This window comes from Xyrauchen texanus, chromosome 24 (genome assembly GCF_025860055.1).
Source record: "Xyrauchen texanus isolate HMW12.3.18 chromosome 24, RBS_HiC_50CHRs, whole genome shotgun sequence".
NCBI lineage: Eukaryota > Metazoa > Chordata > Actinopteri > Cypriniformes > Catostomidae > Xyrauchen > Xyrauchen texanus.
Window position 1 is genome coordinate 27117176 of NC_068299.1, and position 19920 is coordinate 27137095.

The 19920-nt window shown below is 39.4% G+C and overlaps 1 protein-coding gene across 5 annotated transcripts in view; it reads left to right on the forward strand.

Moving 5' to 3' along the window:
* The window catches only part of LOC127617714 (solute carrier family 4 member 11-like), a 112161-nt gene that overhangs the window by 3526 nt on the left and 88715 nt on the right, over positions 1-19920 (forward strand). For 3 of the 5 annotated variants that reach the window (XM_052089776.1, XM_052089780.1, XM_052089777.1), the window contains exon 1: positions 16214-16416. The exons of the other annotated variants lie outside the window; for them this stretch is intronic. In XM_052089776.1, the coding sequence (XP_051945736.1) occupies positions 16377-16416 (40 nt within the window). In that variant the 5' untranslated portion in view covers positions 16214-16376. Of the gene's footprint in view, positions 1-16213; positions 16417-19920 lie in introns of those variants that run through there. 5 annotated transcript variants of the gene reach the window in all.

Below are 19920 nucleotides of genomic sequence, written 5' to 3' on the forward strand. Positions count from 1 at the left end.
TCCCATGTCTTATGGTTGGAGTTGGTATCAGTTCATCCTCTGAAGTCCATCGTAATTAGAGGTCGACCGATATACCGGTTTTGCCAATTAATCGGCACAATAACGATTTCTGGAACTATCGTTATCGGCAAAAATCCACACAGATAATTTCCCCCATTGTGTCCCATTATGTCCGGTACTGGAGCGGCTGGGAAGGGTGCACTGTCGTTATACAGAATGAGAGCGCCCTCTAGAGGCAAAATAAAAACTATCACTGACGCCTCATGGTGGTTGTTTTGACATGTGAGACTGCACGTTGAATGCAGCGGAACACTGCACGGAGCTGAACAATGCAGATTTAAAACACCAACAACTAAAAGGTGTGTATACAGTACATGCTGTCATATCATTTTAAAGTAATTAATTTCTTGAATAGATGCTGCATTAATAGAGAACAGCAGTATGTTTGCAGACAAGGCTGAGAGAATGCTAACATTAAAGCCATCCTCAAGTGGTTGGAACAATGTGACAAAAAATTATTAAGTCCTACCCAAATATTTAAATAAAATGTATTACCATCTATTTGCATTAGTTTATATCCAGTCACGTTTATGATTTAGCCAGCTAAGTTGTATAATTAAAGGTAGTGAGAGATTTGAGAAAATTCTTCATACAGTCAAGAGAAACGTATAAACAAATAAGAAGCGCATCTGATTTAAAATAAAAAACATTTCTCACAGAGAAGTTAAACGAGTGTAACAGCACAAAAAAAAAAAACATCACTGAATCTTATAGAAGCGTTAAAAAAATCATAAGACGTTGCAATTCACTAGTATGCCCTAGTTTCACATTAAAACCACATCGAAGTGAAGTGATCGTTGTCTTGGTTTTAGGTTATTAAAACTTTTTAAGGCATGTCAAAAGTGTAAAATATAAAATACAGCATGTAAAATGGTGTAGGTACTGTTCATTGTTAGTTGATGTTAAATTAAACATTTACTGAATACATTTAAAAAAAAAATTAAGTTATATCTCTTAACATTATTTTAATTGTTAGATGGCAAATGTTTTAAAGGAAGTACCAGTGTGGGAGTGTGGGATCTTATTAAAATAGTCAGCATGGGGGCATCAACATCTGCAGGTAAAAATACCACCAACATGTGGAGTCATCTCAAGCACAACCATCCAGCAGTTCAGTTTGGATGTAAATGTTGTTTTTCATTCAGTATCAATTTTAAAAACTATCGGCTGATTAATCTGTTATCTGCTTGTCTTCCCAACTTAGTTATCGGTATCGGCAAAATCCTATATCGGTCGACCTCTAATCATAATAGACTGAAGTGATGTTTGGCTGGCACCGGATGCCAACTATTAGTCATCATAGTGTGTGTGTGTGTGTGTGTGTGTGTGTTTGTCTTGCACCTCTGGACAAATGTGCTGAACTCAAGGACAATAGCAATGTCAGAGATTGACCACACTCTGTGCACCCACAACATCCTGTGTCCACATCAGGATTTAACCCTTTACACCTTGCATACACCACACCATTTACAGAGAGGTTGAATCAGTCACGCTTATATATGGGTGTTTCTTCAACATGTGGAAATTTCATGTGCCAGGGGTTGATTTTATTAGAACTAACAGATACAAATCAAAGTCATCTTTAAACTGACTTAAAATGTTTTACTTTGACTTTTTTACCTTTTATGTTTAGCCAGACTCAGACTTTCAGTATTAAACTATGAAAATCCATTAAAAAAAAAAAAATTATTACATGTTTAAAACTATGATAATCCTAAACAGAGAGTGATATAACCCGTCTTGGTTACTGTCTTAACCTCCGTTCCCTGATGGAGCGAACAATACTTTGTGGCGATGTAGTGACACTAGGGCTCTCTTGAGAGCCCCAAAACACCTCAATCTTTGAGAAAAGGCCAATGGGAATTGGCGAATGGAATTTGCATGCCACTCCCCCGGACTTACGGGTATAAAAGGAGAAGGAATGCCCACACTCATTCAGGTTTTTTGCTGAGGAGCTGAGACAAGGTCCCGGCCATTTCAGTGGCTAGTGCAGCGTTGTGGCAAGAGGGACACAATGTCTCGTTCCCTCCATCAGGGAACAGAGGTTATGACAGTAACCGAGACGTTCCCCTTCTGTCACTCACTTGACATTGTGTTGATGTAGTGACACTAGGGGTCCCTAAAGAAAAAACCACAACAGCTGAATCGTGTTATGTGAACTGCCGATGTAGCCAGCCACAGCCTTTTCTCTCTATGTTTTCTCTCCACAGAGTATTAGATTCGGCTGGGGCCATCTAATGCTATTATATGCATTGAGAAGGCGTTCTTTTTCTTTCTTATTCTTTCAGGGGGAAAAGACCCCACGGAGACCACATCCTGCCCAAAAGGGGAGGTCAAGATGTGGTAATAAATGGGCTCACCAGCCGCACATGGAAGAGGTGCGGTGGTAGGTCCTGCCTCGAAGGGGAGGAGCTCTACAATCACAGCGACTGGGGGCAGGAAGAGCTGTGCCCAAGGGAGACGCGGGTCTGCCAACAGGGAGACCGTACCGCGGAAAATACATCACATGGGGTTACCGGAGTAATCGGCACCTGTGGAGCACCTATCCGAGTACAGGGCATATTAGTACTCATAGTGGGTCTGGCTGCGAACTCCTCCACGGAATTCGTGAGTCACAGGGCTAGGGAGGAACGACATCCAGGGTATGGATTATTATTAATATTCAGTGAATTATTCAGTGCTTGCTTGGGTAAATACCCTGCGACCATCTTTTGTTCCTATTCTCAGTCTGGCCAGAAACATCAGTGCGATTCTTGTGATTCTTCCAAGAAAGCTTTTCTTTGCTCCTTGCCTCGTGCAATTGATCGGGGCCTGTCTCCCTCAGCAGATCTGCGAGCCGGGACTCTGTGAGCTTGCTCGTTTTCCAGTTTATGGCCTGTTATGTCGAGCAGACTCGGGAAGAGCTCGTCTAGGAGCTCGTCTAGGAAAGATTTCACCATATCTTTGCCTTCTTCATGCTCAGGAATTCCAACAATCTGTATGTTATTCCTTCGGCTCCTATTTTCCAAATCTTCCTGTTTTTCCAAAAATGTTTCCATGACTATTTTGGTCAGAGGCGGATTAACGGATAATTCCCTTTCTGATGACTCCAAATACTGGACAGTTGACGCTGAATTTCTTCCGTCGTGGTTTCCAATATCGAGTCCCCAGTCTGCAGGCCCAGAAGCTTTCCAGCCCCATCTGCTGGCAGGTCATCGCCGCATTTCTGGATCTGGGAGGGGACAAGGGGGGGAAACACCACAACAATTACAATAAACGCGGTACTTGTACACCGTAACGGTGATGATACCTATCTAAAACACACAAAACTAATATTTAAAATGAGTGAGAAAGGCCAACACAGAGCGACAGCGGGAGAGAGGAGAGAGAGAAAACCATTTTTGACTTGCCGGTTCTGATATGCCGCACCTTGGTCTACGGCCACTGCTCCTCCCTCTAGTGCAGGGGTCCCCAAACTACGGCCCGCGGGCCGAATACGGCCCGCCCCCACATTTGGACCGGCCCTCTGAACAATGCCATGCAGAGAAATATTTTTACAATTTAATTTTAAATATGTTTTAATCATATCATATTTGTATTTGATAATACATATTGACTTTCAAAATAAAATTTCCCTTAGTTATAATTATTAAAGTAGCCAAATTATTTGTTAGATTCACCCAGATTAACGTTCCATCGTGATCGAGCGGGTGCACGCGATCCAGCAAGAAAATTTAAAGTGACAACAAAATGGCCAAACGGTTGGGAAAGAGAAAAGTTGATTCAGAATGCAGGGTATTTAACCAAAAGTGGACAAGTGATTATTTTTTTCAAATGAGAGCAGACAAAGTGTCGAAGCTAAAAAGTGGACTATCTGTGGACTATCTGCTGGACGGCAAACCCAGTTGAACCAGTCATCCATTCGAGCTAGCTTTCAGGTAGCTAAACTGATTGCAACCTGCGGTAGGCCATTCAGTGATGGTGAGTTCGTAAAGAAATGTATGAATGCTGTTGCGGAGGAGGTGTGCCCGATAAGAAAGACGTCTTAAATGCGGTGAGTCTGTCCGCAAGTACAATCACCAGACGAATTGAAGAAATGGGGTATAATATGCCCAGCTGAAGGAAAAAGTGAAAGAATTAGATTTTTTTGCATTAGCGCTGGATGAAAGTAATGACGTGCAGGACACGGCACAGCTGCTCATTTTTCTTCGTGAGTTAGCTCAAACTTTGAAGTGTCCGAGGAGCTGGCAGCCCTAAAAAGTCTCAAAGGTACTACGACAGGGAAGGATATTTTTGGTAAAGTGTGCCAAACGATAGAAGAGTTGGATCTAGACTGGTCTAAGCTGGCCAGCATCACGAGTGACGGAGCTCCTAGTATGGTTGGCGTCAAGGGGACTGATAGGACGCATGAATAGAGAAATGGAGGAAAGAGGTCTCATGCCCCTTTACAAGTACACTGCCTAATTCACCAGCAAGCACTGTGCTGCAAAGTTCTGAAGTGGGAATCGATTATGAAAGTGGTGGTGTCATGTATAAACTTCATCAGAGCAAACGGACTTAAACACAGGCAGTTCCAAGTCTTTCTGTCCGAGCTAGAGTCTTCTCACGGAGATGTGCTTTACCACACAGAAGTCCGATGGTTATGCCGGGCACAGTTTTGAGGCGTTTTTACGAGCTGCTACCGAAATCAATGTTTTTCTTCTGACAAAGGGCAAAACTGTCCCAGAACTGATCGACACAAAATGGAAATGGGACCTCGCCTTTTTAACAGATGTGACCGAAATGTTGAATGGCCTCAACGTGCAGCTCCAAGGCAAGGGAAACTAATATGTGACATGTATTCCCACATAAAAGCATTTGAGGTGAAACTAGCACTGCTTGTGGGACAAGTGCAAAAGCAAGACTTCACCCATCTCCCTGTTACCCAAAGCCTCTCAGCTGAGAAACCAGTGTTCCCATTCCCAGCTGAAAAGTCAGTGGAAGCGCTGGAAATGCTGAAGGCGGAGTTTGATGTGCGATTCCGTGAGCTACATGTCCACGCTAAAGAAATCCGCCTTTTTCAGAACCCTTTTGCTGCTGACATTGTCGAAGCCCTGCCTTCTTATCAGTTTATGTTGGCTGAGTTACAGAACTGAAAGACGCGTTTAAGCCCAACAGTCTCATTGAATTCTATACTGCCCTCCCTAACGAGACCTACCCAAACATCAGAAGGAATGCAATGAAGATGTCCACACTTTTTGGCAGCACATATATCTGTGAGCAAACCTTTTCACGCATGAAACTGATGAAAAATCCAATGAGATCAAGACTCACTGATAAACATTTACATCAGTCTTTGAGACTGGCTGTGACAGGAATGGAACCTGACATTGGACTTCTCACCAGCCAGAAACAAGCCCATAGTTCACACTGATTAGCCTAATACGCATGAGTAAGTAAATAATTTGATTTCAATAGCAATGAATATGAAAAAATGTCATTACGATAGTAATAATGCTCTTTTAATAGGCTATATATCACTTGATATGTATGGTGCATAAATAATAAATTAATCTAGCATTAGGAGGCATAATACTGTAAATCCATTTAAAATCATAATAAAATCTCCACAATAAATCACTCCGGCCCATGCCATTTTCTGTTAGACTACGGCCCTCCATTATAGAAAGGAAAAATGATGTGGCCCTCATAGAAAAAAGTTTGGGGACCCCTGCTCTAGTGGATGAGAGCCGCGCCTCACTGTGCGGATCAGAGGTATCATGGCCCGTCCTCTGCCCTGCCACAGTATGAAATTGTGCATCTGCGCTCGTTTGACTTCCTACGACTTTCACTACAGCCAGTGACATCGCTGGACCTCGTTTTCATCTAATACGTGACAATTACTTCTGTCACTCACAACAGTGTCCTATCATGTTTACACACTCTGCTGATTGGTTAAGTTTAGATAAGGGGTTTGGGTAAGGGAAAAATATTAATAAGTATGTCGTTAACGCCTCGTGCGTGGAACTCGCGCTTCCGCATTTGACATCCTGGAATTTGCACGTGAAGTTGTACGAGTTTTTGCAGTCATGCGAGAATTTACGAAAAAGCCAACTCATAAATTATATATGAATTTACATGAGATTGGGTGCCTTTTTCTTCTGTAGAATAAAGCCATTTAAAGGTAAATGTGACTGTGCCTTTAGCAAGACAAAATACTTGGCCATTTAATTTCAGAAACTTGTAATTTCCCTCACCGTCATTTTCAACATGGAATTATATTAAATACATTACAGAATTTGAGATGTGGTGGAAATGACACTGTTGTGGGAATTTCCATGACTTTTGCAAATAATTGGGCAAATTTCCTGTGATGAAAGTACATACACCATTTGACATTGTTGATAGACTATAATGAATAAACTAGTGAGAGTGTGGGAAATGTTTAAATGAGATTTTACATTCTAGATATTCACAGGGATAAAAGTACCCAAATTTGGAGAACTCGTATGGACAGAAATACAGGAAAATTTGTGTCCATTGTCAGGTACAGTGCAATAGCGTAATGTCGATTTTATGCTTTAGCATCTAGGTGGCCAAATCACGTGTTTTGCATGTGATACTGTGAAAGGTACCACCGCGTTCCCAACTTAGAGCCATAACTGAATACTTTAAAGAACAGCGCATCAAAATCCAGTTTAAGGTTTACACAAGAGCCATGTACCGCATACCTCTGTGAACATTCCAGACCTGTACACACACATATTTACACACATGCATGCCTCTAAATACTCTTTTACATGCTGCCAGCAGGTGTGTTTTGTGGAAAGAGCCTTTGATGGCAACAAAATGGAGGAAGTGGAGAGTGGTTCTACACTTTTTATAAGACTTATTGTGAGGGCCGAAATAAAAAACAGATCCCCCATACTGCCCACTCCACTCTGCAGAGAAATTGAAAGTGGTTGTCAATTTGCCAGGGTTTATTTTTTCTACTGGCCAGGCTGGGCCAGTGGTTCAGATTTGTACTTGCCCTGCCAACATTTAATAATATAAAAATAGCTGTTTACCATCATTGCTTTAAAAAACTGCATTTAAAAAATATATATATTACATTTTTAATTTACAAAGATATGATTTATAACTTAGTTAACCCCATATAAGCGCTTTACAGATATACATTCATAAATACATAATATTAACCTCAGCCATCCTGCCATTTACACGTGTTTTTCAGCGAAGAGTTGAGTGGAGTAGAGGATGGGTTTTCCATCACCCATTTAGTCATGCTGTCAACGTTTGGTCATGTGTAGTTTTCCAAAAGCAGGATCAAAGATTTAGTCACTGATTTGATTGTTGTCTAAATGTAATAAACATATGAAATCTTGAGAGAGGAAACCTTGCTGCTACATTGGTTGTGATGTGTAATAAACAGTAGGTAGATATTAATCTGTGAATTAAGAATGTGGATATAAACATGAAATTGGACAACCCAAACAAGGCCAACACTTACTGATACACAAAGCACAGAAAGAAAATACCTGTACAGTCCAGAAATCAGAAATGAATTGGGTGTGTTATGAGGATGATACAAAGTAGTTTGTTTTAAATAGCCATCTTCACCCTGCAGCTGAACAGGTCTGATAATAATAATAGACATAAAGATTTAGCTTCTTTTCATATGAAATAATTAGCATGTTGAATTAATGTTTACGTTTTGAAACATTACTTAATTAAATGTATTCTTACATTTTGGATAATGAGCAGAACAGATTTCCAGCCATGTGTAAATTTGTGGTTGAAGAAAGGTTATTACATTTCATTCAGTGCTTCATTTCTAGAGGCGAAATAATGAGAGAAAATTATTATTAATATTTTATTAAATTTTTTCTGTGGGAACAAAACTATCGCTTTATCCTTTACAAGTGCACATACACTTTAAACAGCGTCTATGCTACCAGGGATGGATTATGACTTGCAAAGGCCCTGGGGCCTATTATCTCTAAGGGCCCCCCTCCACCTTAAAGTTGTTGGGGGGGGGGCAGTCAAGGGCACTCCCATGCAGTCAAGGGCCCCTGGGCACTTGCCCCATTGGCTCAGTCGGTAATCCATCCCTGTAAGCTACACGGAGAGAGATGATGAGTGATGCATGGAAAGACATGGATTTACAGTCCAATAGAAAGAAACTGTTGATTTCTTGTGTTCCTATATGTGGATTACTAAATTTTATGTTAAAATTGGAATTTTTTTTAAATGTTTTGCTCTGTGAACATGGAATGTGTGGGGATAATTAAAAGATGTTGCATAAGAAGAGCAATCGTGCTTCGAAATTCATGGTGTTTTTTTTCTATTTTCAACACACTGGTAGCTGCTAATACACTTGGAAAAGATTGAGGACAGTTCTTGGAGAGCACGCACATTGTCTGCACACTCTTGTGCACTCACGTTATTGTGCCCACCGCTTCCAGTATATAATGCGGTAGCGTGTCTTAGCAAGATAAATATAATCACACTCGCTCGTATCTGAGTGCTCAGTTAGAAGACTTTGTTCGCTCTGTATAATTTTTCTGCTCTCTCGCTTGTTGTCTGCTAACTAACATAAATGGTCGACCGGGCAAGTGACAGTTCTAACAACTGGCCCGAATCTATTCCAGACAGGCCCTGGGCCATCGGGCAGTCCTTATTGTCGAGCCCTCAAAGTCATATGAGTTAGAAACAACATGAGGGTGTGGAGGAAATTATGACAGAATTTTCTTTTTTGGGTGAACTATAGGGCTGTACAATAAGGACTGCCCGATGGCCCGGGACCACTGTGAGAGACATTTTGGCCAGTTTTTAGAACTGTTACTTGCCTGATCGGGCCAGTGCTGCACTTATAATATTAGTGTAAGCAGACCACAAGCGAGAGAGCACAAAAATTACACAGAGCGAACACACTTCGTGTAACCGAGCATTCGTAGACGAGCGAGTGTGCACGATTATATTGAGCATGCACATAATATAGGGCCTAATGGATGTGGTGAGGCACACTCACGTGAGCACAAGAGCATACAAACACCAAGGATGCTCTCCAAGAACTGCCCTCACTCTGTTCCAAGTGTCTTTTCATTATCTTTCACTAATGTTTTGAAAATTCCAGGGAAAAAAAATACACTTAATGAATTTCGGAGCGGAATCGCACATGTTATTGATCCCTGCAGTCCATGTTCACAGTGTGGGAAATATCCCAAATTTTTTTTTCATTTTAATATGGTGATGATAATTATTAATCCCCACATTAGAACACAAGAAATCAATTGTTTATTTATATAGGACCGTAAATCCACGTCTCTTTGTGCATCTCTCTCATCACCTGTCTCTATGCAGCTTAGACGCTGTTTAACGTGCATGCGCTCTCGTGAAGGCACAGAGCACTAGTATTGTTCCCACATAAAAAAGTGCATGTTTTTCTCTAATGTTTCGCATTTAGATATGAAGCACTGCATAAAAATTAATAAACTTTGTGAAACCCATGTTATACATGTGGCTGGAAATCTCAGCTGCTCATTATCCAAAATGTAAGGATACATTTAACTAGGTAATATATCAAAACTAGGGCTACCGATTTAATGCGTTAATTCAGTGTGATTAATTTGACAAAAAATAACGCGTTAAAAACATTTACACAATTAATCGCACCGTAATAAGGAAGATTCCTGAGAAATGCCAGCTTGTAGTACCACCTGTTTACTCTAGAGGGCAGTAAGTGAAATTTCAGCTGTATGAGCAACGCACAGTTTATACAGTGAAGAAAACATACGTTATATTCTTGCGTTCAAAACACTTGAAGGAGCGCAAATGCGAACTAAGGGATCCCAAGATGTGTTTAAAGATTGAGTATTAAACTATATTTAACTTGAAACAGTGAACTAAAAATGTTATGTTTATGCTGCAACGCACTCGAGACGCTACACAAGCATGTCTGACGCAGGTGTAGATTGACTGGCTCTTAAACAAGCCCTCATAATAAATCTCCAACTGATTGACAAATCATTTTTAAATGTTTAAAGATAACTATGTATAATTATATATTGATATAAATATGTATAATCTTTATATATTGAATTATTGTTATATATGAGGGGCTTTCTCAGCAAATATTTGTATATGCGATTAATTAATCGGGACACCATGTAATTAATTTGATTACAAATTTTAATCGATTGACAGCCCTATTCAAAACGTAAACATTAATTTGACCTGCTAATCGTGTTTGATATGAAAAGAAGCAAAATCACGATGGCTATTGTTATTATTATTGTCAAAGCTGTTCAGCGTGAAGATGACATTAAAAACAGTCTACTTCATATCTTCCTCATAACACACCTGTTACATGTCTCATTTATTGACTGTACAGGTATTTTCTTTCTGTGCTTTGTGTATCAGTCAGTTTTGCTCTTTTTAGGATTGTCTAATTTCATGTTTATATCCACATTCTTAATTCACAGATTCGGCTTAATATCTACATTCTGTATATAACATGTCACATCCGATTTATTTGCAAGGTCAGGATTTCATGTCAATTACATTCGGCCAACAATCAAATCTTTAACTCAGTAGGTGTGTCCCAAACTGCATACTTAGCTTTTATACTTTTGCACTATTTTACATATTTTTGAAGTGTAAGTAGAGGTGTAGTATGTTTACACAGAAAATGCAACAAAAAGAAGTGTACTATGAGTATCCGAACACTTCATGCAGTCAGCGCACGCGGCTTGCCGTACATAGCGGAAGTGATTGTGATCTGGCAAAATAATTGTAAATAATAGAGAATATGACAACTAGCAAAACTTCTGTGAAGACAGCACCTATCAAAAGTGAGTTAAATGCTTTACCATCATACCATGCTGTGTGAATATGTATATTATTGAGATATAATTGTTGAACTGAGGGTGGATAGCATGCTAAAGCTAGTGGCAACACAACACTTGGGTTTGAAATGTCACTTCCGTCAGCTGTTAAAAGGCGAACGCTTCCGTGTAGTAAAAAACCCATTAAGTGTTCCATTTGGGATGATACTACACTTTGAAAATTCATACACTACATGGCTGAGTGTATAGTACATTTTGTAAGTGTATAGTGTATAGTGTGTCATTTGGGACACAGCTACAGACTATATCTTTGAACCTGCTTGTGGAAACATTACACATGCCCCAAAAGTTGACTGTAGGACTAAACGGGTGACTGAAAACCCATCCTCTGCTACACTGAACTCTTTGCTGAAAAACATGTGTTAATGGCAGGAGGTTATATCTTGTATTTATGAATTAATATCTGTTGTGCTTATATGGGGTTACATGAGGAGTAAAGCTGTAATTAAATGTGATAAAACATTTTTTGGAAATCTTTAAAAAACTAAATATATGTTAAAATATTTTGCTTATTTGCATGATGATAAAAACAGCTATTTTTCATTTTTGTGGTTTTTTTTGGCAGGGCAAATTAAAATCTGAACCAAATCCATAGCATTGAACCCTGAATATCCCTTATAGCTGCATTTATACTGCAAAGACAAAAGAAAAGAAGCTCTGATACATCATTTCATTCACGCAGAAACAATACCTTAAACTTTACATTACCTGACACGTTATCAGTACTCTTTTATTTCTTACAGGAAATGCAAATCAAGAATACTATTATTACTACTGTTATTTCAGAAGTTTAAGTTCAGCAGCCATATATGCCATAGACAGAGGTGGGGTAGAGTAGACAAAAACGTTAACCAAGTAAAAGTTAAATTACTTAAAAAAATTATTACTCAAGTAGAAGTAAAAGTAATGATGTTAAAAATTACTTGAGTAAGAGTAATAATGTATAATAACATTCATTACAGAATTATCATTATTATTATTAATAATAATAATAATAATAATAATAATAATACTATTAATATTATTGTTAATAATGGAAATTTTCCTCATACACCACTATGTTGTTCCAAACCCATATGACTTCTTTCTTCCATGCATCAAATTAAAGGGATAGTTCACCAAAAAAATTAAATGCTCTCATTTTCTCACCCCATGCCATCCCAGATGTGTACTACTTTCTTTCTTTTGCAGAAGACAAATTAAGATTTTTAGAAGAATAACTCAGCTCTGTTGGTCCTTACAATTCAAGTGAATAGTTTGAACATTGAAGCTCCAAAAAGCACTTGGAGCCAGCATAAAAGTAATTAATACGACTTACGAATTTCAGAAGCAGTATGATAGGTGTGGGTGAGAAATAGATAAATATATTTAATTTTATAATATATAAAGTAGGGAGGGATGTCCCAATCTGCTTTTTTGGCTCCCGATCCGATTTTTAAATATAGCATTTTGGCCGATACCAAGTCCCGAACTGATACTTGTATTTGCCTAGATAATAGAGCTGCCAGACTGTTTTCAGCTTAATGCATTTAAATTAGTGCAGCTAGCATTTTTATAAAACTCACATATAAAATGAACTTCTACTTAGAATGGTGTAATAGCAATCCAACCGTCTCCATTGACTTTGCATTGTGTGTTCTTAGTAACGTAACCCTACTACTGTAGCTAAGGCACTCGCAAACATAACCGTCACTGCATAGCTTTCTGCTTTATCCACATTCTAAAAGTGGCATACTGTCAAAATGCTACAGTTTAGCTTACATAAATATAATATATAAAACTGACATTTGGATATTTGACTTACCAGTGACAAAATGTTTACTGCACACGTAGACATACTGAGTGTCAGGATCCCACAATTTACCCACTCTTCCTGCTGATGCTTCACGTCTTATTGCCTGTATCCACTTTTGTCTCCTTAAAGGCTGGCTTTTACGGTTTGGAAGCTTATAAAAATTTATTTCTGGGTGTTTTAGCTTGTTTGCTGTACACCTTGTCACACAGCAGCTTTTAGGCATTTTTCTGTCTTTTGTTATATGCCATAAATGACAAGGAGGCAGCCTCTCGCAATGCAAAGTCAATGGAGACAATGGAAGTTGGATTGTTTCCCCCTTCGGTGGGCGTGGTCTTCAGATTATGACGTGCTGTGTCTCTATTAGCCTCTATATCCTCTTCCTGTTCACTGTGCAACGAGTCTGAATAACTACTGTAATGACTCTAGAAAATGGGCAAATTAATATTTATACACATGTTATTCCTACACATTTTTAAAAACAAACCGGCATATTCATCTCAATTACATCATGTCTGAAAGTTTAAATTCTTGAATGCTTAGAATTGCCAACAACTCACCCTCCATAGGCCATTCTGTCATGCTTCAAGGGCTGAGAAAGCACTCATTCATTAGAGGAGCAGTGTATGTGGGATTGTCTGCATGCTGCAAAAAAGATCAGCCCTAAATCTAGGCACAATCGGCCGATCCCGATCACAGATTTAAGACGAATATCAGTCGATTTTCATCAGTGGCTGATCGATAGGGACATATCTAATATAAAGTCCTTTTTATTACTATGAATTCTCCTCCCTGCCCAGTAGGTGGCGATATGCACAAAACACAAGAAGAAGAATGTGAAAGTGGAGATTTATTAGTAAAAAAGGATTGAAATATTGATCTGTTTCTCACCCACACTTATCATATCTCTTCTGAAGACATAGATCGAACCAGTGTAATTTGAATTCCTTTAATGCTGCATTTATGTGCTTTCTGAGCTGCTGCCTTTATGTGCTTTCTGAACCATTCACTTGCATTCTAGTATAAACTAAAAAGCTGAGATATTCTTCTAAAAGTCTTTGTGTTCAGCAGAAGAAAAGAAAAAACACATCTGGGATGGCATGAGGGTGAGTAAATGATGCAAGAATTTTCAATTTTGGAAAAGTATTCCTATAAAGGAGAGGTTAAACAGAATGCTAACCTTAATAATCATTTACTTTCACTGCATGTGAAACCCCCATAAGAAAATGTTGTACATTTTAAAGTTAAATGCATCAATCTGGTGCAGTTTGAGAGCAAAATTAAGAGCCTAGATCCATGAAGAATTTTGTGCTTTAGAAGACTTTGGTTGTATGAATCGTGACATGGCAAAATAGTCACACCCACAAATAGGGCTGGGACAACGCGTCGACTTCATCGATGACGTCGACGCAAAAAATACGTTGACGCAAAATATGCGCGTCGATTCGTCAGACCCAAAACAAAGATGGCGGCGCCGGCGAGTAGTAGCAACACGAGTGGCTCCTCAGACTATCAGAAGTGCAAGGCGGCATGCACTCGTTCCTCTAAAGTATGGGAATTCTTTAATTTAAAAGGAAACAATTCCTTGATATGTCGTCTTTGCAAAATGGAGATGGCCTTCCATTCTAGCACCACGGCAATGCACCAGCATCTGAAGAGGCACCACCCGGTTGCAGCTGCAGATGACAGAGCACCGTAAGTTTTTTTCAACTCCCCACTTTGCACTCGATGTTGGAGTAGGCTATAATACGTTGTCGACACCTAAAGTTTTCACTTATAGCTATTAATAATGCCCTTATAGCTATGAATGTCGTGAAAAATACATAGAGGACACTGACAACGCACTGACAGACAGGACCAAGCAGGTAACATTACCAAGCAGGTAACAAAGTCTCAACTTTCAAATTTGGTCATTCAAAGAAAATTAAACCATAAATAGGCCTAATATTTTGTGGCTCTTTAATGTGTCGTGACAGATTGCCTCAGTTAAAGCTGCTCGTGAACCGATCATCTTTTCCTTGGTTAATTTATAGCATCAAATAGGCTAAACATGAATGTAGCCTACATCAGAAGGACTGTTGTTTTAACCGTGGAAAGATGTCAGTACAGTAGCCTACAATCCATTATTCAAATTCAAATCCACCGACGTTAATCTTCTCTCTCCTGACTACTTTGTCGGACAAAAATGGCGTATTATGATTGATTGATCAGATCGCCAGTCAATCAAACTCCCGGCAAATGTTTTTTTTTTTAACATTTTATACACCCCCACCCCCGATGAAACCGGTATTACCGGTGTTGTCACAAGTCGATTAATCGAAATCGAATTGGACTGAAAAAATGAATTGCTAGATTAATCGATGCATCGGAAAAAATAAATCGCTAGATTAATCGTTTAAAAAATTATCGTTTATCCCAGCCCTACCCACAAAGCTTAAACGAGACAGAGTTTAATGTAGTTCACAAATGGTCAAAACACAAAATCGACTAGAGCATACATTTGAGCCAGGGCTCGACATTAAGTATTGTCATGTTCTTGTCTTCCGGACTGGTAAATTGGTCATTCACTTGTCCGAGTAAAAAAGTTAGTTGTCCGGAGAGAAAAAAGGAAATTTAAGTTACATGCTCAAATAACACGTTGTATATTTTTCTAAAATTATGGCCAAATTAATATACAAATTAAGAGTAAGTAAACATTCAGAATGAAATGCAACATAAAACTACTACTGGTCTTCACTGTATGATAATACATTAATACTTTTTAAAGCTACTAAAGTTACCCAGTCAAGAGTAGTGAGTATTTTCTCATTTTCTTGTTCTGGTTGTTTGATTATTATAATGACACACTAGACAGCAGCAGGTCTGTTAGCTTACATTTATACTTACAAGTCTGACATTTTAATACAAATCCGATTTCTCTCCGCTGTTTTCGTTCACTTTAGTGTATGGATACCTCACCAAGATGGACATTTTGGCGGAATTTTGAAATGACTGACTGGGAGTGAGAGATGCTTTGCCAAAGCAACGGCTCAAAATACACAACGTTAGAGATCGTATATGATATTATGAGAAGTATAAAAATATTTGGTTCATTATGAAACAATGGTGGGATCAAATTAGGCTGTGGCTGGCTGCCACAGTCTAGATAATTATTGGCAAACACTGGCTAGAATGAGATTATCCCTGATCTCAGGATGAATGAAACAAAAGACATAACAGTGACATCTCTCTGTAAAAACCTACACTGTTTGAAGCACACCACATGTTGCACATTTTAACACATCTATCAGAATACACATTTTATTTACCACTGTTATCACACACATACATGCACAAAAGTAATGAGAAATGGCAGGAAGTATGTGGAATTTGTTGTGACTGTTTATAACTGCAAGCATCAAGTGCGTATAGTGAGACAGAGAATCGCAGGCTTTAGGACCCAGAATCTCAGCTCGGTGGAGGCAGGGCAAGGCTGACTCACTAAATATGTCGTAGGAATGAGAGAAAGCGAGAGAGGGAGAGAGAGAAAGATAGGTACAGAGTGAGAGGGACAGAGAGAGGTAGAAGTGTAGAAAGTAGGAGAGAGAGGAGACTGTAGCAGAGGTGATCTTGCCCTCATTAGTGTCAGGTCTACAGGATGATTATGGGTTGAGAAGGAGATGATGGAGGGAAACAAAGTTCTTCATTTCGTGCCATCCGGTAAGACACATGCACTCTAAAAAACATACACACACTCACATACACATTAACACACATATGCACGTGCTCCTGCACTGTCACGACTGAGCATCCAAGGTTTCCCTGAAATTTGAGACTGTGTGGCTAAACATGAGCAGCAGAGATGATATATGAGTGATTGTGTGTTGTTTTAAGTTTTCTTTCTGTTGAATTCTGCAGGTCTGTGGGTTGTTTTTTGTCACAAGCCGCTGCTGCTATTTTTGGGGTGCATTATGTTGGAATGCAGACAGGCTTTTTGGGGCTGGTTTTCTGGAATGCGTCGTAAACACGTTTTATGTGGTTAATGTTTGTTGAGTATACAGGGGAAAAAAATGATATCACACTTTCAGATTGCATGTACTTATGTAAATGTGCGCATGCACACGCACGCACACGCACGCACGCACACACACACACACACACACACACACAAATACTGAGGGAGAGGAATATAGGAATCGAGATGGATGAAAAACTGTTCAAAATCAAGTACCTGTAGACGGCACTTGGAATAAACCCCTACAGAATATGCCCGATCAGGCAACACTTAAGTTTGTGTTTAAGAGAACAAGCAAGTATGTGTAGTTGGTTGTCTTCTGTGAGAGTGGGTCTTATTTGTACGCAATGTTACTGTTCAATTTGTTCGAGAAGTCAGTCTAATATTGCATGCAACTCACATGCACTGCCGTACAGCACAAGTGCACATTCATCTCTCTCACTTTTCTTTTTCCTTTGCTCAGATCCTGTATATAAACACACTTGGTAAGAGAAGTATGAAGGCACTCAATCTTTTGCTTGTCTTCTCTTCTCTTCACACACACACACACACACACACACACACACACACACACACACACACACACACACACACACACACACACACACACACAGTAATGAGATTGTGATTTGCATCCATCTGCCTGAGGGTCGAACTTCAAATCACTTGATGTCTCTATTTTCTCTCCTTGCATGTTTATGTGTGTGTTGTGACACAGAATCAAATGTGCATTTGATCAGGGTGTTGTAATGGTCTCAAGTGGGCAAATTACTTTTGTGGTTGTCTTGGTTTGTGGATAACTGAAGCCAACTTGTTGTGGTTCTCTGTCAATACCACAGAATTTTCACAGAATCTCAATGTCATTGGAGCAGGTCATGGGCCATCTAATAGTAATGTTCAAATACAGCACACTGTGGCTGCTATACTGGAGAGGTTTTCCTGAGAACTTTTATTTATGGAATATACAATTTTATTCACACACTATATACATGTTGAATGCCGCATACACACACAGATATGCTCATAGGTGAGTGATTGCTGCAACAGGAATGAGATTATCTGGATGTATGGATGGACGGATGAATGCAGTTGCGGTCCTGACTCACAAGGTGCCCTAGGTGAGATCAGACCAACATGATCACACAGGAAGTTGCCATGTTGTTTCCAGGAGAAGGGACGCATTAACGCATGGGCTTACCAGGGTTTAAGCCCCAGGGCCCAATGTTGCAGGGGGGGCTCGAATTTCCAGGTCAGCATTTGTGGGAAGACGCAAATGTAAAAACGTTTAATGTAGACATTGATATAAACACAGAGACAGTGCGCAACAGCAAAACCTGTCCATTTAGCACATGGACATACGTTAACAACCCGCCTCCATCCAGAATGTGCCATCTCCTATCAGACATTTTTGTGTTGGCTCCCTTTACCTTACCTTGTGGCGCGACCAGAAGCACTGTGCGTCAGCAGCGTGGGAGACCCGGGTTCAGACACGTTTGCATAATCAGTTTTTACTTCTAACATTACATTTTTACGCCAATGATGATTAGGTTTAGTTTTGGGGTTTGGGTTCAGGGGTGCAGTTTATAAAATATGCATTCCTCTTCACTGTATTAAAATGAACTGGCACTGGTCAGCACACATGAGAAGACTAAAATAGTGAGAGAAATCAAGCGTGTTAATATAGGGCAGGTGTTACTAATGAAACAATAATGAGCAAACAAGGAGGCGGGGTGTTCTCTAAGACAGAGAAGCACATAGCGATACGGAAACAATAACAAAGCCGCGTGTTCTCACAAGAAGGCAAAACATCCCAATGGTATGCGCACATTGCCAAGACAATGAGGCGATATACACTCATGCCAATCGACAAACAAGACGAGACAGGACACTTGTGTGAGAGTTTGGCCACACACATCTGATAACTTACAGAAGTGACCGAACCTCAGCACAACATGAAGACAGCTCACGACCCGGGCCTGTGGATGCAAAAGACAGACAAAAATACAGACAAATTATTGACGTGAGTGCATGCAGGCAAGTTGACACAAGCGCGATGCACCCACATCAATAACAGACAGACAAGGGGTATGAAACACACTCCAGACATGAAACACAACAGACAGAAGAGTGCGTGGCAGGGAATATAACCGAAACCGTGCGCTCACACAAAGACAGACATTTGCGAATAATGCCAGTCAGGGTTTTGGTCTGACCGGACCGTGACATGCTTAGGCTAAAAAAAAAATGTAATACATGGTAGAAAAATGCTTGCACACAATGTCCATAGAAACAATCTTCCAGGATATTTATTAAGGGGCCAATAAAGTGCTAAAAGTGCCAGAAACTGATGACGATGTTAATCAAAAACGTTGTTTAAGCTTTTTTTTGCACTTTTTTGCCTCTTAATAAATATACTGGAAGATTTTTTCTATGGACATTTTGTGCAAGCTTTTTTCTACCCTGAACCAATAATTAAAATATATATGAAATCTGTCATCTATTTAGGCAGATAAGAGTGATCTTTAAACCAAGCAGGCTCACAGAATTTAAAACGTAATGGCGTGTAACATGTTATGGACAAATAAGTATTGCGAGTAAAGGCACAGTACAGTGTCACCAAGTGTATTTTCCAAATGTTCCACAATATGCATAACATATAGTAATTGGGAAAGAAAAGGACAACAATTAACTTATCTTGCTTATATAGATGAGTGCAATTATGAACATTGAGGCAGAAATATGAACGAAACTTTAATTAACCCATCTCGCAATTCTGTTAATAGAAAAATAACTCCGCTCAGTAGGTCCTTAAAATGCAAGTGAATGGAGATTTCTCCTTTGAAGCTCCAAATATTACAGACAGTCAGCATAAACGTCATCCATGTGCCTCCAGCTGTTAAAGCATTGTCTTCTAAAGCAACACTTTGGTGAAAAAGATACATATTTAAGTACTTTTTAAATATCTAAATCATGCTTTCAGTCAGGAGTGGTACAATCACATTGACATTTTAAGAAACTCTGTTTAGGCCTACAAGTGAGAAGGAGGAATACTGTACAGTAGCCTGGTTGGTTTTGATTTAGATCTGTTGTTATCCGTTTTAAGTCAAAAGTGATCGCACCACTCGTATGGATGATGTTTATGCTGACTGTGATTTTTGGAGCTTCAAAAGAGAAACCTCTATTTACTTGCATTTTAAGGACCTACCGAG